Below are 16,974 nucleotides of genomic sequence, written 5' to 3'. Positions count from 1 at the left end.
GATTAAGACTGTGAGCCCCACGTGGGACAACCTGATCACCTTGTATTCCCCCCCCCCAGTGCTTAGAACAGTGCTTGGCACAGAGTAAGTGCTTAACAAATACCATTATTATTATTATTATTATTATTATTGAAGACATTGTGGGCAGAACACTGTACTAAGTGCTTGGAAAGTACAGTTCAGCAGAAAAGAGGAACAATCCCTCCCCACACCAGGCTTACGGTCTAGAAGAGCAGCGTGGCTCAGTGGAAAGAGCATGGGTTTTGGAGTCAGAGGTCATGGGTTCAAATCCTGGCTCCGCCAATTGTCAGCTGTGTGACTTTGGGCAAGTCACTTCACTTCTCTGTGCCTCAGTTACCTCATCTGGAAAATGGGGATTAAGACTGTGAGCCCCACGTGGGAAAACCTGATCACCTTGTATCTCCCCCCCCCCCCCCAGTGCTTAGAACAGTGCTTGGCACAGAGTAAGCGCTTAACAAATACCATTATTATTATTATTATTATTATTATTATTATTGAAGACACTGTGGGCAGAACACTGTACTAAGCGCTTGGAAAGTACAATTCAGGAGAAAAGAGGCACAATCCCTCCCCACACCAGGTTTACGGTCTAGAAGAGCAGTGTGGCTCAGTGGAAAGAGCATGGGTTTTGGAGTCAGAGGTCATGGGTTCAAATCCTGGCTCTGCCACTTAACTGTGTGACTTTGGGCAAGTCACTTCACTTCTCTGTGCCTCAGTTCCCTCATCTGTAAAATGGGGATTAAGACTGTGAGCCCCCCGTGGGACAACCTGATGATGATGGTGGTATTTGTTAAGCACTTACTATGTGCAAAGCACTGTTCTAGGCGCTGGGGAGATTACAAGGTGATTGGGTTGACCCACATGGGGCTCACAGTATTAATCCCCGTTTTACAGATGAGGTAACTGAGGCCCAGAGAAGTGAAGTGACTTGTCCAAAGTCACACAGCTGACAATTGGCGGAGCCGGGATTTGAACCCATGACCTCTGACTCCAAAGCCCGGGCTCTTTCCACTGAGCCACGCTGCTTCTCTGATCACCTTGTAACCTCCCCAGCGCTTAGAACAGTGCTTTGCACATAGTAAGCGCTCTATAAATGCCATTATTATTATTAGAAGCGGGGGAGACAGACATCAAAACAAGTCAACCGGCATCATTATAGTGCTCTGCACACAGCAGGTGCTCAATAAATACGATTGAGAAGCAGCGTGACTCAGTGGGAAGAGCCCGGGCTCGGGAGTCAGAGGTCATGGGTTCTAATCCCACCCCACCCACTTAGCTGTGGGACTTTGGGCAAGTCACTTCACTTCTCTGGGCCTCAGTGGCCTCATCTGTCAAATGGGGATGAAGGCTGTGAGCTCCATGCGGGACAACCTGATCACCTGGTATCTACCCCTTGGCACATAGTACGTGCTTAACAAAGACTATCATTATTAGTATTAAATACCAACAATATTATTATTATTTAAAAGCTCATGCTGCTCACGATTGAAAATTAAAAGGAATAGAAGGTGGGAAGCTAGGGAGGCTCCCAGCTGACAGTCCGGGAAGAAGGAGAAGGCCCTGGGTTCTAATCCCCCATCTGCCACTTGTCTGCTATGTGACCTCAGTCAAGTCACTTAATAATACTAATGATGGCGTTTGTTAAGCGCTTACTATGTGCCAAGCACTGTTCTAAGCACTGGAGGAGATACAAAGTCATCAGGTTGTCCCATGCGGGACTCACAGTCTTCATCGCCATTTTGCAGATTCCTTCATTCATTCAATCGTATTTATTGAGCGCTTCCTGTGTGCAGAGCACTGTACTAAGCGCTTGGGAAGTCCAAGTTGGCAACATACAGAGATGGTCCCTACCCTGCAGCAGGCTCATAGTCTAGAAGGGGGAGGCGGACGACAAAACCTATTAACCAGATGAGGTCACTGAGGCACAGGGAAGTGAAGTGACTCGCCCAAGGTCACACAGCTGATCAGTGGCAGAGCCGGGATTAGAACCCACGACCTCTGACTTCCAAGCCCGGGCTCTTGTCACTAGGCCATGCTGCTTCTCGCTTCACTTCTCTGGGCTTCAGTCATCTCATCTGTAAAATGGGGATTAAAGCTTGTGAAGCCCAAAGGGGACAGGGACTGTGTCCATGCTGATTAGCTTCTACCTACCCCAGTGCTGAATACAGTGCCTGGCACATAGTAAGCGCTTAAATACCGCATTTTTTAAAAAAGGAGAGGGACACGGGGAAGGGAAAGGACAAGAGAAAAAGGCAACACTGGGTACCTGTTGAGGAGAAGCTCCGGGGCAGGATTCCGGGTGGGATTAGAGCAGGGACCAAGAGCAGGTGGGCCGCGGTTTTCCTCCTTTCCACATTCCCCGTCGCTGCTCCGAGACAGCCGGGATGGAGGCTGTAGGTAGCCGTAGGTGGATCCCGCCCTGGATGGGATTTTAGACTGTGAGCCCACTGTTGGGTAGGGACTGTCTCTGTATGTTGCCAATTTGTACTTCCCAAGCGCTTAGTACAGTGCTCTGCGCATAGTAAGCGCTCAATAAATACGATTGATGATGATGATGACGGTAGGCGAGGGCACCCACAGACCCAACTGGCTTCATAAAAGCCAGTATTAGACTGTGAGCCCACTGTTGGGTAGGGACTGTCTCTATACGTTGCCAACTTGGACTTCCCAAGCGCTTAGTACAGTGCTCTGCACACAGTAAGTGCTCAATAAATACGACTGATTGATTGATTGATTGATAAAAGAGCTGGATTCCAGAAGAGCAAATCCCAACCCTACAAATTATGGTATTTGTTAAGTACTTACTATGGGGGAGCACTTCCCCCCCGCCTTACGTCCTTCCCTTCCCGACAGCACCTGTATATATGTACATATGTGTGGCTCAGTGGAAAGGGCCTGGGCTTTGGAGTCAGAGGTCATGGGTTCAAATCCCAGCTCTGCCAAATGTCTGCTGTGTGACTTTGGGCAAGTCACTTAACTTCTCTGTGCCTCAGTTGCCTCATCTGTAAAATGGGGATTAAGATTGTGGGCCCCGCGTGGGACAGCCTGATCACCTTGTAACTTCCCCAGCACTTGGAACAGTGCTTTGCACATGGTAAGCGCTTAACAAATACCAACATTATTATTATTTATTACTCTATTTATTTTACTTGTACATATCTATTCTATTTATTTTATTTTGTTAATATATGTTTGGTTTTGTTCTCTCTCTCCCCCTTCTAGAGTGTGAGCCCACTGTTGGGTAGGGACCGTCTCTATATGTTGCCAACTTGGACTTCCCAAGCGCTTAGTACAGTGCTCTGCACACAGTAAGCGCTCAATAAATACGATTGACTGACTGATTGAGCACTTCCCCTCCGCCTTACCTCCTTCCCTTCCCCACAGCACCTGTATATATGTATATATGTTTGTATGGATTTATTACTCTATTTATTTATTTATCTTACTTGTACATATCTATTCTATTTATTTCATTTTGTTAGTATGTTTGGTTTGTTCTCTATCTCCCCTTCTAGACTGCGAGCCCACTGTTGGGTAGGGACCATCTCTATATGTTGCCAACTTGTATTTCCCAAGCGCTTAGTACAGTGCTCTGCACACAGTAAGCGCTCAATAAATACGACTGATTGATTGATTGATTGTCAGGCACTGTACTAAGACCTGAGGTGGATACAAGCAAATCAGGTTGGACACAGTCCCTGCCCCACACAGGGCTCCCAGTGAAGCAGCGTGGCTCGGTGGAAAGAGCCCGGGCTTTGGAGTCGGAGGTCATGGGTTCAAATCCCGACTTTGCCAATTGTCAACTGTGTGACAACTTCTCTGTGCGTCATTTTCCAAATGAGGATGAAGACTGTGAGCCCCCCATGGGACAACCTGATCACCTTGTAACCTCCCCAGCGCTTAGAACAGTGTTTTGCACATAGCAAGCCCTTAATAAATGCCATTATTATTATTATTTTCCAGATGAGGTGACTGAGGCACAGAGAAGTGACTTGCCCAAGGCCACACGACAGACAGGAGGTGGAGCCAGGATGAGAGCCCACGACCTCCTGATTTCCAGGCTTGTGTTCAAAGCGGAGGGAAAAGGCAAGCATGGCCTGTGTACCCAAATATCTGGCTTCCAGGTGAGAATGAGGCGCCAGGTTTTTAAAGCCCTTTCTGGGGAAGGAACTGTTGCCGTCTGTGGTGTGGACCCCAGGGCAAAGATGACCTTAGTAATAATAATAATAATAATGATGGTGTTTGTTAAGCACTTACTATGTGCAAAGCACTGTTCTAAGCGCTGGGGGGGGATACAATGTGATCAAGTTGCCCCACGTGGGGCTCCCAGTCTTAATCCCCATTTTTAAAGATGAGGTAATGGGCTCAGAGAAGTTAAGTGACTTGCCCAAGGTCACACAGCAGACTTGTGGTGGGGCCAGGATTCGAACCCATGACCTCTGACTCCAAAGCCCGTGCTCTTTCCACCGAGCCACGCTGCTTCACTGGGAGCAGCGTGACAAACACTTCTTAGTGGAATTCCACAGGGCAGGTTGGTCTTCCTATTGAAATGAAAGCTCCTTAATAATAATAATAATGGCATTTATTAAGTGCTTACTATGTGCAAAGCACTGTTCTAAGCGCCGGGGAGGTTACCAGGTGATCAGGTTGTCCCTCGGGGGGCTCACAGTCTTAATCCCCATTTTCCAGATGAGGGAACTGAGGCCCAGAGAAGTGAAGTGACTTGCCCAAAGTCACCCAGCTGACAATTGGCGGAGCCGGGATTTGAACCCATGACCTCTGACTCCAAAGCCCGGGCTCTTTCCACTGAGCTATGCCGCTCCTTCTGGGCAAGGAGCATCCCCCTCTAGACCGTTAGCTGGTTGCGGGCAGGGAACGTGTCTACCAACTCTGTTATATTATACTTTCCCAAGCTCTTAGTACAGTGCTCCGCACACAGTAGGAGCTCGATAAATATTTTTGATTGACAAGCGTGGCTCAGTGGAACGAGCCCGGGCTTTGGAGTCGGAGGTCACGGGTTCAAATCCCAGCTCCACCACTTGTCAGCTGGGTGACTTTGGGCAAGTCGCTTCACTTCTCTGGGCCTCAGTGACCTCATCTGTAAAATGGGGATGAAGACTGTGAACCCCCAGGGGGACAGCCTGATCACCTTGTAACCTTCCCAGCACTTAGAACAGTGCTTTGCACATAGTAAGTGCTTAATAAAGGCCATCATTGTTGTTGTTACTTCCAAGCTCCTTATAACACGCATTGCTCACAGTGGGTCCTCAGTAAAAACCACTACTTCAACTACTCCCTTTTTTTTAAGGAGGGGAAAGGAAGGTCTCCCCCTATAATAATTTATAATTTAATTTTGGTATTTGTTAACCGCTTACTATGTGCAAAGCACTGTTCTAAGCGCTGGAGGGGGATACAAGGTGACCAGGTTGTCCCATATGGGGCCTACAATCTTAATCCCCATTTTACAGATGAGGTAACTGAGGCCCAGAGAAGCAAAGTGACTTGCCCAAAGTCACCCAGCTGAAAAGCGGCGGAGCCGGGATTTGAACCCATGACCTCTGACTCCCAAGCCCGGGCTCTCTTCCACTGAGCCACACTGCTTCTTCCCCTCTGGACTGTAAGCTCGTCGTGGGCAGAGAATGGGCCTACCAACTCTGTGATATTGTTCGTTCATTCGTTAATTCATTCAGTCGCATTTATTGAGCACCTACTGTCTACCGAGCACTTGGGAGAGTATAACAATTGACACATTCCCTGCCCACAATGAGCTTACAGTCTAGAGGGGGAGACAGACATTAATATAAATTACAGATATGTACATTACAGATATGTACATAAGTGCTGTGGGGCTGGAAGGGGGGATGAATAAAGGGGGTATTCTGCACATAGTAAGCACTCAATTAATAATAATAATAATAATAATAATAATAATAATAATAATAATGGCATTTGTTAAGCGCTTACTATGTGCAGAGCACTGTTCTGAGCGCTGGGGGGGATCAAGTTGTCCCACGTGGGGCTCACAGTCTTAATCCCCATTTTACAGATGAGGTCACTGAGGCTCAGACTTGCCCAAGGTCACACAGCAGACGTGAATACGGCTGATTGATCTCCTCGGTCTTCACTTCTACATCCCCAATCTTGACTCTGATCCCTTTTTTCTCTAACGTGAATTTTGGATCCAAGCACCGCCCATCCTGTTTTGAGTCAAAGCCAGCAAAGGGGGAATCCTAGGAGTCACGTGATGGGTCAGAAATGGGAGCCAGATCAATCAATCAATCGTATTTATTGAGGGCTTACTATGTGCAGAGCACTGTACTAAGCGCTTGGGAAGTATAAGTTGGCAACATATAGGGACAGTCCCTACCCAACAGTGGGCTCACAGTCTAAAAGACTCGGGTCTTCTCGGGTCAAACTCGGGTTTAAAAAGAAGGCCAAAGGTCTTCTGGGTCTCCCTCCCAACTCCAGTTTCAAAAAAAACCTCTTCCTTCAAATCTCTTGCACATCCTGATTTTTAATAATAATAATAATAATGGCATTTATTAAGCACTTACTATGTGCAAAGCACTGTTCTAAGCGCTGGGGAGGTTACAAGGTGATCAGGTTGTCCCACGGGGGGCTCACACTTTAAATCGCCATTTTACAGATGAGGTAACTGAGGCCCGGAGAAGTGAAGTGACTTGCCCAAGGTCACCCAGCTGACAATTGGCGGAGCCGGGATTTGAACCCATGACCTCTGTCTCCAAAGCCCGGGCTCTTTCCACCGAGCCACGCTGTGGCATTTCAATCAATCAATCAATCATTTTTATTGAGTGCTTACTGTGTGCAGAGCACTGTACTAAGTGCTTGGGAAGTACAAGATGGCAATAGAGTAATAAATAATAAGAGAGTAACAGTACAGTGCTCTGCAGTATTTCATTCATTCAATCGTATTTATTGAGCGCTTACTGTGTGCAGAGCACTGTACTAAGCGCTTGGGAGGTCCAAGTTGGCACCATGTAGAGACGTTCCCTACCCGACGGCGGGCTCACAGTCTAGAAGGGGGAGACGGACAACCAAACAAAACATAGTAACAAAATAAAATAATTAGAATAAAGATGTACAAATAGAGTAATAAATAATAATAAATAGAGTAATAGTACAGTGCTCTGCACACAGTGAGCGCTCAATAGATACCGCCAACAGGTAGAAAATGGCCAGCCTGCCACTTTTATTCACCTACTGCATTTGTTAAGTGCTATGTGCAAAGCACTGTTCTAAGCAATAGTAAATGAATATGGTCAATCAGTGGCAGAGCACTATCCTAAGCCCTTGGGAGAGTACGCTACAACAGAGTCGGTAGACGTGTTCCCTGTCCACCAGGAGTTTACAGTCTAGAGGGGGAGACGGACATTAAAATCAATTAAGGGAGATGAAGGCTTAATTGGGTAGCACCTCTTGGTTGAGGATGTGATTTTAAAAAGGCTTTGGAAGTAGGAAGAGGGGGGGGTCTGTGTGGATGTACTAATAATCGTACTAATAATTGTGGTATCTGTTAAACGCTTCCCCACAGCACCTGTATATATGTTTGTACATATTTATTACTCTATTTATTTGACTTGTACCTATCTATTCTATTTATTTTATTTTGTTAGTATGTTTGGTTTTGTTCTCTGTCTCCCCCTTTTAGACTGTGAGCCCACTGTTGGGTAGGGACCGTCTCTATATGTTGCCAACTTGTACTTCCCAAGCGCTTAGTACAGTGCTCTGCACACAGTGAGCGCTCAATAAATGCGATTGATTGATTGATTGGTCATTAAAATAAAAACTAGGATCCATTTCCATTGGATTTCTTTTACTCTGAGGGAACTTTAATGTTTGTTGGCATTCCTGCCTCTGTTTGGAGGGGTCTTTCTACTTTGCCTCTGCTCTAGTAATTTAACTAGAAGCTTCAGGTTTTTAAAGTCCTTTTGGAGACTTAAAGGGACTTGATGATGATGATGGCATTTAAGCGCTTACTATGTGCAAAGCACTGTAGCACTCAACTCTAATTAACTTTGATTTCAGTGAAAGGTGCAGGCTGCAGCCTCCAATACTGGTTGCATTTGACAGAGACTTCATCATCATCATCAATCGTATTTATTGAGCGCTTACTATGTGCAGAGCACTGTACTAAGCGCTTGGGAAGTACAAATTGGCAACATATAGAGAGTCCCTATCCAACAGTGGGCTCACAGTCTAAAAGGGGGAGACAGAGAACAAAACCAAACATACTTCCTTTTATTTCTGGGTGGGCTATGCCTAAGCACTACGTCCCCCCACCACACTGAAGACATTTCAATGACTTAATAATGATGGCATTTATTAAGCGCTTACTGTGTGCCAAGCACTGTTCTAAGCGCTGGGGAGTTTACAAGGTGATCAGGTTGTCCCACGTGGGGCTCACAGTCTTCATCCCCATTTTACAGGTGAGGGAACTGAGGCACGGGGAAGTGAAGTGGCTTGCCCAAAGTCACACAGCTGACAAGTGGCGGAGCCGGGATTTGAACCGATGACCTCGGACTCCGAAGTCCGTGCTCTTTCCACTGAGCCACGCTGCTTCCAGTGTGGCCTCTAATGATATATAATGATAATGATATCATTATATGATCTAATATATATATATATCTATTATATATAGTATATATATATAAGCTATATACTATATATTATATATAGTATATATATAATAGATATATATCTAATGATGATATATATCATTCTGTATATATGTATATGTTTGTACATATTACTCTATTTATTTTACTTGTACATATCTATTCTATTTATTTTGTTAGTATGTTTGGTTTTGTTCTCTGTCTCCCCCTTTCAGACTGTGAGCCCACTATTGGGTAGGGACTGTCTCTATATGTTGCCAACTTGGACTTCCCAAGCGCTTAGTACAGTGCTTTGCACACAGTAATCGCTCAATAAATACGATTGATTGATTCTGCCCTACCGTATCACTTTCTCTCCAGGGGCTCCCTGTCCTCTCCCCCTGTGAGACTTATAAATGCTAGAAGACTGCAAGGTTTCCTTTTAGTCGTTGAATCCTTCCCCCCGCCCCATCAGCGCTCTTCCACAAACCCCTCTGTTCATTCATTCATTCAATCGTATTTATTGAGCGCGTACTGTGTGCAGAGCACCGTACTAAGCGCTTGGGAAGTACAAGTTGCCCCCGAGTCTGTGGTAACCCTACCTATAAACGAAGAAGGCTGTGGCTTTGGGTAACAAATCTTCGGTTGGCCATTCAACCGAAGGCAGATTCCGAATTTCCATTCATCAACAACCTCACTGACGAGAGTACACTCAGCCGGAGATGTATTCATTCATTCATTCATTCATTCAATCATATTTATTGAGCGCTTACTATGTGCAGAGCACTGTACTAAGCGCTTGGGAAGTACAAGTTGGCAACATATAGAGATGGTCCCTACCCAACAACAGGCTCACAGTCTAGAAGGGGGAGACAGACAACGAAACAAAAGATATAAACCAAATTGAATAAATATGTGTTCTCCAGACTGGGGTGGCTGCAACACAATTAAACCCACCCCTTCCGAGGGATTTTGTCTGATTTATGTAACTGTCTCCCTTGATCTACCATGCCCACCGTCCTCAAAATGCTGTGGGAAGAAGCAAGAGCCAAATTTAGGTTTTTGCCACAGTGAGGCCCATTCAGAAACGCCACCGATATTCCGAGTAAAGGGGTGAGATTTCGGTCAGAAAGCGACACTTCCCTAGGAGACATTCCTCTACTTGCCCAGCCAGGAATAGAACCCAGGCCTCCTGATTCCTAGACTCGTGCTCTTTTGCTGGACCTACAGAAGTGTAGGAAGAGGTGACTGGAGGGATGAATTATCTTCCCATTCCGAGTATCTCATTTTAGAGGTCTCCAATCCAGGGTTACCTTAACTTTTCATGGTATTTGTTAAAGGGCTTACCATTGTGGGACAACTTGATCACCTTGTATCCCCACCAGCGCTTAGAACAGTGCTCTGCACATAGTAAGTGCTTGACAAATGCCATCATTATTTATCATTATTTATTTATTTATTGTGTCAAGCACTGTTCTAAGCACTGGGATAGATATAAATCAATCAGATGGGACACAGTCCCTGTCCACGGTCTAAGTAAGAGGGAGAACAGGCATTAATTAGACTGTGAGCCCACTGTTAGGTAGGGACTGTCTCTATATGTTGCCAATTTGTACTTCCCAAGCGCTTAGTACAGTGCTCTGCACATAGTAAGCGCTCAATAAATACGATTGATGATTAAATCCCCATTTTGCAGTTGAGGAAACAGAGGCAGAGAGAAGCTGTGACTTACCCGAGATCCCACAGCAGGCAAATGGAAGAGTCAGGATTAGAACCCAGGTCCTCTGACTCCAAAGCAGGGGCTCTTTCCGCAAGGCTACACTACGTCCCCACGCTGCTTTGATTTCAAAGCAATAAGCCACGTTGATTTTGAAACCGAGCCCGTACCTACCGCTCCAAACTCTGTTCCCCTGAAGCCCTCACGATGCTTGCTGAGTTAGGAACGGATCCCCGAGGAGGCCAGCAGAGATTCCAGGATTGAGGAAGAGGGCATGAGAGTCAAAATGGGCTCTCCTGCAGCCCTTGTTCCACCCTACCTTCTCGAATCCCACTCCCCACCCTCATCCGTGGGACTTACAGGACAAGACAGGAGAACCAAACAGTATTTATTAAAGAACAACAGAAGAGAGTAATTGGTACTACCAGCATCTTAAGACCTGAGTGCATGCTCAGACGCAACTCAGCATTTCCCACCGCCCGGCCCAGGCAGCCTCGGGGCTCCTGGGAGCCGAGATCCTATCCAGGCAGAATTCCCCAAGGCAGAGACAGGGAGCAGGGAGCCTGGAAGGGGTCAGATGTGTCGGGCTCAGCCACTTTAGACCCCAGAAATGAAGACTCGTACCTAGTCCCGACAGATCCAGTCAGGCCCGCCTCGCTCCTGAGGGGATGTCCCGGCTGTGAGCCCGTGCTCGGCTCTGCCGGCGGCTTGGACGGGATACCCACGTAGGCGCTGTTTCCGTGCTCCCCTAGTACCTCACCCGAAGCTCCGGTTCCCGCCTGCCACGGAAGCCGTTTTAGGGCAGTCCGGTCACCGCCTCCGGGCCCATTAGGGACCCTTCGACCTTGACTTCCCGGACGGAGGCTGGACTCGACTCAGAGTCGACGGAATTCTCATCACGGATCTGTGGAAAAGCTAGTCTGTCAATGCGAGAAGGGGCCCGGTCGGGTGCCCACCCGGTGTGGCCCGTGAATAGAAAGTGGTCACAACTCCCTCCATCAAGTGGGACTACACCTCCACAGGACCCATGACCCACCTGGACGATAAACTGCCACGCTTCTTGAATTCCAATAACATCATTTACATCAAACCCCATCTCCCCTCTCTCTCTCCACTCAAAATCAGCCCCCGCTTCAGCAGAGGCTTAAGAACTGTGGTTAGACAACAGCGGGGAAACCCCCCAGCCTGGGCCTGCCTAACTGATCGAGCCTGCATCTCAAGATCCTCAAGAAAAACCTCCTTGAGCCCTCAGGAAGATTTCCAGGCACTTTCCCCACCCTTGAATAAGGCCCGATTGGGGGTTTAAAACCTAATTTGGACAAGTAACCTTTGGGGAAAAATATAATTTGGATTTTTTTTTAAGGTAGGGGGTGTTTTTAAGCTCCCAAAGGGGGAATGAGAGAGGAGGTGGGACAAGTGAGGGAGTCTCCTGCCAGAACACAAGATTTGGGGACCAAGACCCTACGTGAAGGAACTGATTATGGTGGGACAGGTTTGCTCAGTGATCCTCACCCGGGACGGTCCCTGCTTAATTGTGCTCACACTGGGGCACGGAACACAACAAGCAAACGTGTCTGGGTGCGCCACGCTGTGAAGTACACTCAGGACTCACAGGCAGCCCAAGTGACCCGGACAGACAGTCAACGCCATAGCGCTCTGACCCAGCGCTAGCCACTACGGTCTCCATCACCGCCCCCGTCTCACCCATGTACTTTTCATGACGTCCGTTGGGTCTGTCCACCTCGGGAAACACCTTCAGAGTGGCTCTTTGATCAGAAACCTCCAGCGCTGACGGCCTCGCCCCCGCGGGCATTTCCCGCCTTGCTAGAGCCCAGGCCTCCGATTCCCAGTGCCGGACTCTTTCCGCCAAGCCGAAAACGAGATTGGAGAGTCGCTCCGAGACAGGAGCAGCAGAAAAAGAGCCAGGGGCCCTAAACCTTGCAACCCTGCTACAGCAGCAGATGGTCTCCGCCTGCCCGCCGCCCGAGGCTTGCTCCTGTTGGCTCAGCCTTCGAGGTGGGAGGAAAGGGGAGAAGGAAAAAAAGAGGTGGGAGGGGGTAAGGGCGACCGGGAGGAGGAGGGGGCGAGGGAAGAAGGTGGGGCGGCGAGGCAAAGAGCAAAAAGCGAACAGAGCTCAAGGAAGTTCTGTGGTTAGAGGTATGATCAAGATGGGTTTGGGTTTAACCTGGTCGGTTAAAAAAAATGAATCAGGGGTAGAAGTCTGTGTAAAATCGCGTCAAACCTAAAAAAATCCATCCTCTACACCTACAGAGTGATGCACCCTAACTATCCAACATGCAGGCACTCCCGAACAATGTATTTCCCCTATCCCTAATCTATTTTCACATCTGTCTCCCGCCGTAGACGGTAAGCTCCTTGTCGGCAGGGATCGCGTCTACCAACTCTGTTGCGCTGCGCTTTCTCCCAAGCACTGAGTACAGTGCTCTGCACGCAGTGAGCGCTCAATAAATACCACTGATTGCTTAAAGTGGGCCCAGTGAACACACGACCTCCGCATACAGGTGCAGGAACTTCCCAGAAGCCTCTTCCTCCAATTTCCAAGAGCCAGCCAAAAAAAAGTCCGGGACTGGGCTAGGATCGGGTCTGGGACTCAGGCCAGGAGGCCGGGCCAGGCAGAGCTTGGTACTTTTTTCCTCTACGAAGTCCTAACGGGACACCAGAAATCCTTCGGCCGTTCGCCCTCCTCCCTCCCGCCCCTCCCAGGAGACCCAATTTGAAACCGTCTCCCCTCGACGTGGTTCTTCCCAACATCCCGTCGCCGCCTCCCCTCCGGCCTCCGAGGGTCCCCACTCCCGGAATGCGCCGGGAGTGCCGGGCGGGGGATGAAAGCCGCTTCCGTGCGCTCTCGGACCCTCCGGTCGCCGCCGAGAAGAAGCGCGGCGGTAACTGCCGCCTTCCCTCCCGTCGTCGAGGGTCCCCGCTCCCGACTCGGTCCCGCAGCCTCTCGGGCTCCTCCCCGAGCGCCGAGACTTGGGAAGCCCATCGCCCGGCTTCATCTGTGTTGCAGTTGAATGTTTCACCGCTCCTGATGCGTCTGCCTCCAGCCCCTCCTCTCCCCGTTTGAACTTTTCGACCGTCAGCCCCGCGAGGGACGGGGACCTTGCTTAATCCCCGCTGGGAATCCTCTCCCAGCACTTCGCACGGTGCTCCGCCTCCAGTAAGTGCTTAATAAATACTCCGTGAGCCCAGTTCTCTACTGGAAACTGAGGAATGCACCACACTGCCCCCGCGACGAGCAAAAAGAATGAAGGAGCCCAAAAGCACAGGGATCCGAACGGTACCGAGCCCCCAGTACCGGTCTCTGACCTTTCTCCAAGGAGCCCAAGACGTGACGGCCTGGTCTCCGGCCTCTTCCGCCTGGGAGAGCTCAGGGAGAGGCGGGGAGCTTTCGACTTGGAACCGAGGAGAAATCTAAGGCACAAAAAAGAGAGCGGGCTTCCAGAAACGAGGAAGGGCCCTCTCGAGCCTACCGGGGCCCCACAGTTTGCGAGTCGGGTTTAACCTCCAGGAAGCGGAGGGAAGAGCCCCGGTAAGCAATCCCTTCGCTGAGCGGCCGTCTCGATGAGGTAGGATGTGGATTTTCCCGCCGGTCCCTCTTCCCTTCACTTGGGAGCTCGGTAGGGCCTCTCGCTCGAGTGGGTCCTCTGGTGCCGGATGAGGTTGGAGCTCCGAGAGAAGTGCTTCCCGCACTCGGAGCACTTATAGGGCTTCTCCCCGGTGTGAGTCCGCTGGTGGGCCCCGAAGTTGGAGATGTCGCTGAAGGCCCGCCCGCACTCGTTGCACTTGTAGGGCCTCTCTCCGGTGTGGGTTCTGTGGTGCACCCCGAAGCTGGAGCTGTTGTTGAAGCTCTTGCCGCACTCGTAGCAGATGTAGCGGGCGGTATCCGTGTGGGTCCGCTGATGCATGGCCAGGGCCGAGCTCAGGCTGAAGCTCTTCTGACACACGCCGCAGCTGAACGGTTTCTCCTTCAGGTGGGTGCGCTGATGCAGGGTCAGGTCGGACCGCTGGCCGAAGCTCCTCTGACACTTGGAACAGCGGTAGCTCTTCTCCTCCAGGTGCGTCTTCTGGTGCCTGATGAGGTTGGAGCTGCGCGAGAAGCCCTGGCCGCACTCGGAGCACTTGTAAGGTCTCTCTCCCATGTGGATCCGCTGGTGGGTTCGCAGGTTGGAGGTGTTGGCGAACCTCTTGCCGCACTCGGGACAGGCGAACGGTTTTTCGGCCGGCGGGGGTGTCGGGCGGGCTAGCTGGTCCTCCGGGCCTCTTTCCTGAAGCAGCTTCTCCCATTTCTCCGCCGGGAGCACGCCCCACGGCCTTTCGGACCGGCTCTTTCTGTCGCGCTCGGCTTCCTTCTCAGAACGCTGGGGCGCATCCCCTTCGAACATGCCCCAGAGCATGCTGGGCAATTCCATCTCCTCCGAGATGACGTGCTTCGGGCTCTCCTCCGCCCCGCTCCACGTGTCCCAGCCTGAGAGGATGAACGGAAACAGCCAGCGTTAGCCATTTCCCGGCTCTAATCCCGGCTCCGCCGCGGGTGGTTCATTCATTCGTTCGTTCAATCGTATTCATTGAGCGCTTACTGTGCGCAGAGCACTGTACTAAGCGCTTGGGAAGTACACGTTGGCAACATATAGGGACGGTCCCTACCCAACAGTGGGCTCACAGTCTAGAAGTCCGGGTGGTTCTCCAGGCTTCGGTTGCCTCATCTGTAAACTGAGAACCCAGACAACCTTTGTTTCTACCCCAGTGCTTGATACAGAGCTGGGCACACAGAACATGTCTCCCCCTTTTAGACTGTGAGCCCACTGTTGGGTAGGGACTGTCTCTATATGTTGCCAATTTGTACTTCCCAAGCGCTTAGTACAGTGCTCTGCACATAGTAAGCGCTCAATAAATACGATTGATGATGATGATGCTGAACAATGGCATTTGTTCAGCACTTACTATGCGCCGGGCACTGTACTAAGCGCTGGGGGAGATACAAGGTAATTAGGTTGTCCCACATGGAGCTCACAGTCTTAATCCCCATTTTACAGAGGAGGTAAGTGAGGCACAGAAAAGTGAAGTCACTTGCCCACGGTCACGCAGCAGACAAGTGGTGGAGCCAGGCCTAGAACCCAGGTCCTTCTGACGCCCAGGCCGGCGGCTCTATCCGCTAGGCCACGCTGCTTTCCCGATACCCCGAATGTTATTCCCATGACGGAGAGGGAGAAAATCCCAGGAGAGAAAATCCCGGGAGGGAGAAGCCCAAGTTAAAGGACTAAGCTTTCACCCTGACAAATCTTCACGTCCTAGGGCTGACCTCCTAGGGAGCCCACTTGGTCCTCACCCGAGTGGACGCTGATCAGGCTCGCCTCCTTCTCGGAGTCCGGACGATCCGAGTCCCACTGCTCTTCCTCCGGCTTCACGAAGGCTGTGTCGTCATCCGGCCTGGGACTCGGAATTCGACTCCTGGGGACGGACACAGAGGAACGCTGTGGCTCTGGCCGGTTAGGGTGGCTCTCCCCAAGTTCAGAGGGAAAGGTGAACGGGACAAATCAATCAATCAATCGCATTTATTGAGCACTTACTGCGTGCAGGGCACTGTACTAAGTGCTTGGGAAGTACAAGCTGGCAAAGCAAGGACTCTCCAGAAGCCGAGGAGCTGCGAAATCCTCGCTGAAGAGGTTGGGCTGTCGTGTCCCTTCGGTGACTAGGAGTTGGGGGGACTGGGGAGCTTGTGGGGGACAACTGACCCAGCAGGGCCTAACGGCAACAATTCCACGATCCCGCGCGATCTCTCACTGAAGCGGGCTCTCCGGTGTCTACCGAGTTTTGAGCTACGATAGCAATTGACACACTTCTGCCCCCCGGGATCCCACAAAAGGAACGCGATTCTTATTTCCAGGGCCAGGGACCTGGTGTGAGTTTCCTAGGCCCGCGGGGGAGGGCTGAAGGGAGGAGAGGAAGGTGGGTGGTTGGGGAGGGAGCGAGGGGAGAAAAAAATGGGGAAAAAGGGAGGGAGGGGACAGATGGGAGAGCTCCGACAGAGTTTCCCCACAGCTTTCGAGGCTCAAACGGACTGAAGCCCGGCTCCGCCTGTCAGAAACCCAAGGACTTCTAATATGCTTACCCCAGGGGGCCAGGTTCTTGGAATTCAAATCCAACACTCCACTGTGGACTGTTTCCCGAGCCAGATCCAGACTCTGCCGCTCCTTCTGGGCAGAAGACTTGACCACACCTGCCCATATCGTCAATGTCTACAATGACAGTGAAGCACAAACTCTGACAACGAGGAATTGCAACGGACTTCGGAAATCACATCTCCTCTGGGAAGGCCTTCCCCGATTCGCTTCCCGTTTCCCCGTCCTTATTTCACGCTCTCAGCACCTCCGTATCACCCGAGGGCTTGAAATCTCACTCCCCCATCCCGATAGCCCTTCTGTACCCATCTTTATACTCTGTTGTTTTCCCTCACTTGTAGTAGTAGTGCCTGTCTCCCTGTTTAGATGAAAAGATCCTGAGGGCAGGAATCGTGCCTACTCTACTGTAAGCACTCAGTACATCGATCGGCTGATTGAGCTAACTGCAAAGCCATTCTGAAGCGGGGCGGCTCTTTTCACA

The 16,974-nt window shown here is 50.2% G+C and overlaps 1 protein-coding gene across 1 annotated transcript in view; it reads right to left on the bottom strand.

The window, feature by feature from the left end:
• The window catches only part of LOC119928475 (zinc finger protein 436-like), a 50,315-nt gene that overhangs the window by 30,185 nt on the left and 3,156 nt on the right, over positions 1–16,974 (bottom strand). The window contains exons 3-5 of the mRNA XM_038746782.1: positions 16,484–16,610; positions 15,701–15,822; positions 13,989–14,839 (exon numbers count right to left, since the gene is read on the bottom strand). Of these exons, the coding sequence (XP_038602710.1) occupies positions 13,989–14,839; positions 15,701–15,822; positions 16,484–16,610 (1,100 nt within the window). The remainder of the gene's footprint in view (positions 1–13,988; positions 14,840–15,700; positions 15,823–16,483; positions 16,611–16,974) is intronic.

Source organism: Tachyglossus aculeatus, chromosome 5, assembly GCF_015852505.1.
Source record: "Tachyglossus aculeatus isolate mTacAcu1 chromosome 5, mTacAcu1.pri, whole genome shotgun sequence".
NCBI lineage: Eukaryota > Metazoa > Chordata > Mammalia > Monotremata > Tachyglossidae > Tachyglossus > Tachyglossus aculeatus.
Note: the sequence above shows the minus strand (reverse complement) of the source record. Positions and strands in the feature narration are given on the sequence as shown.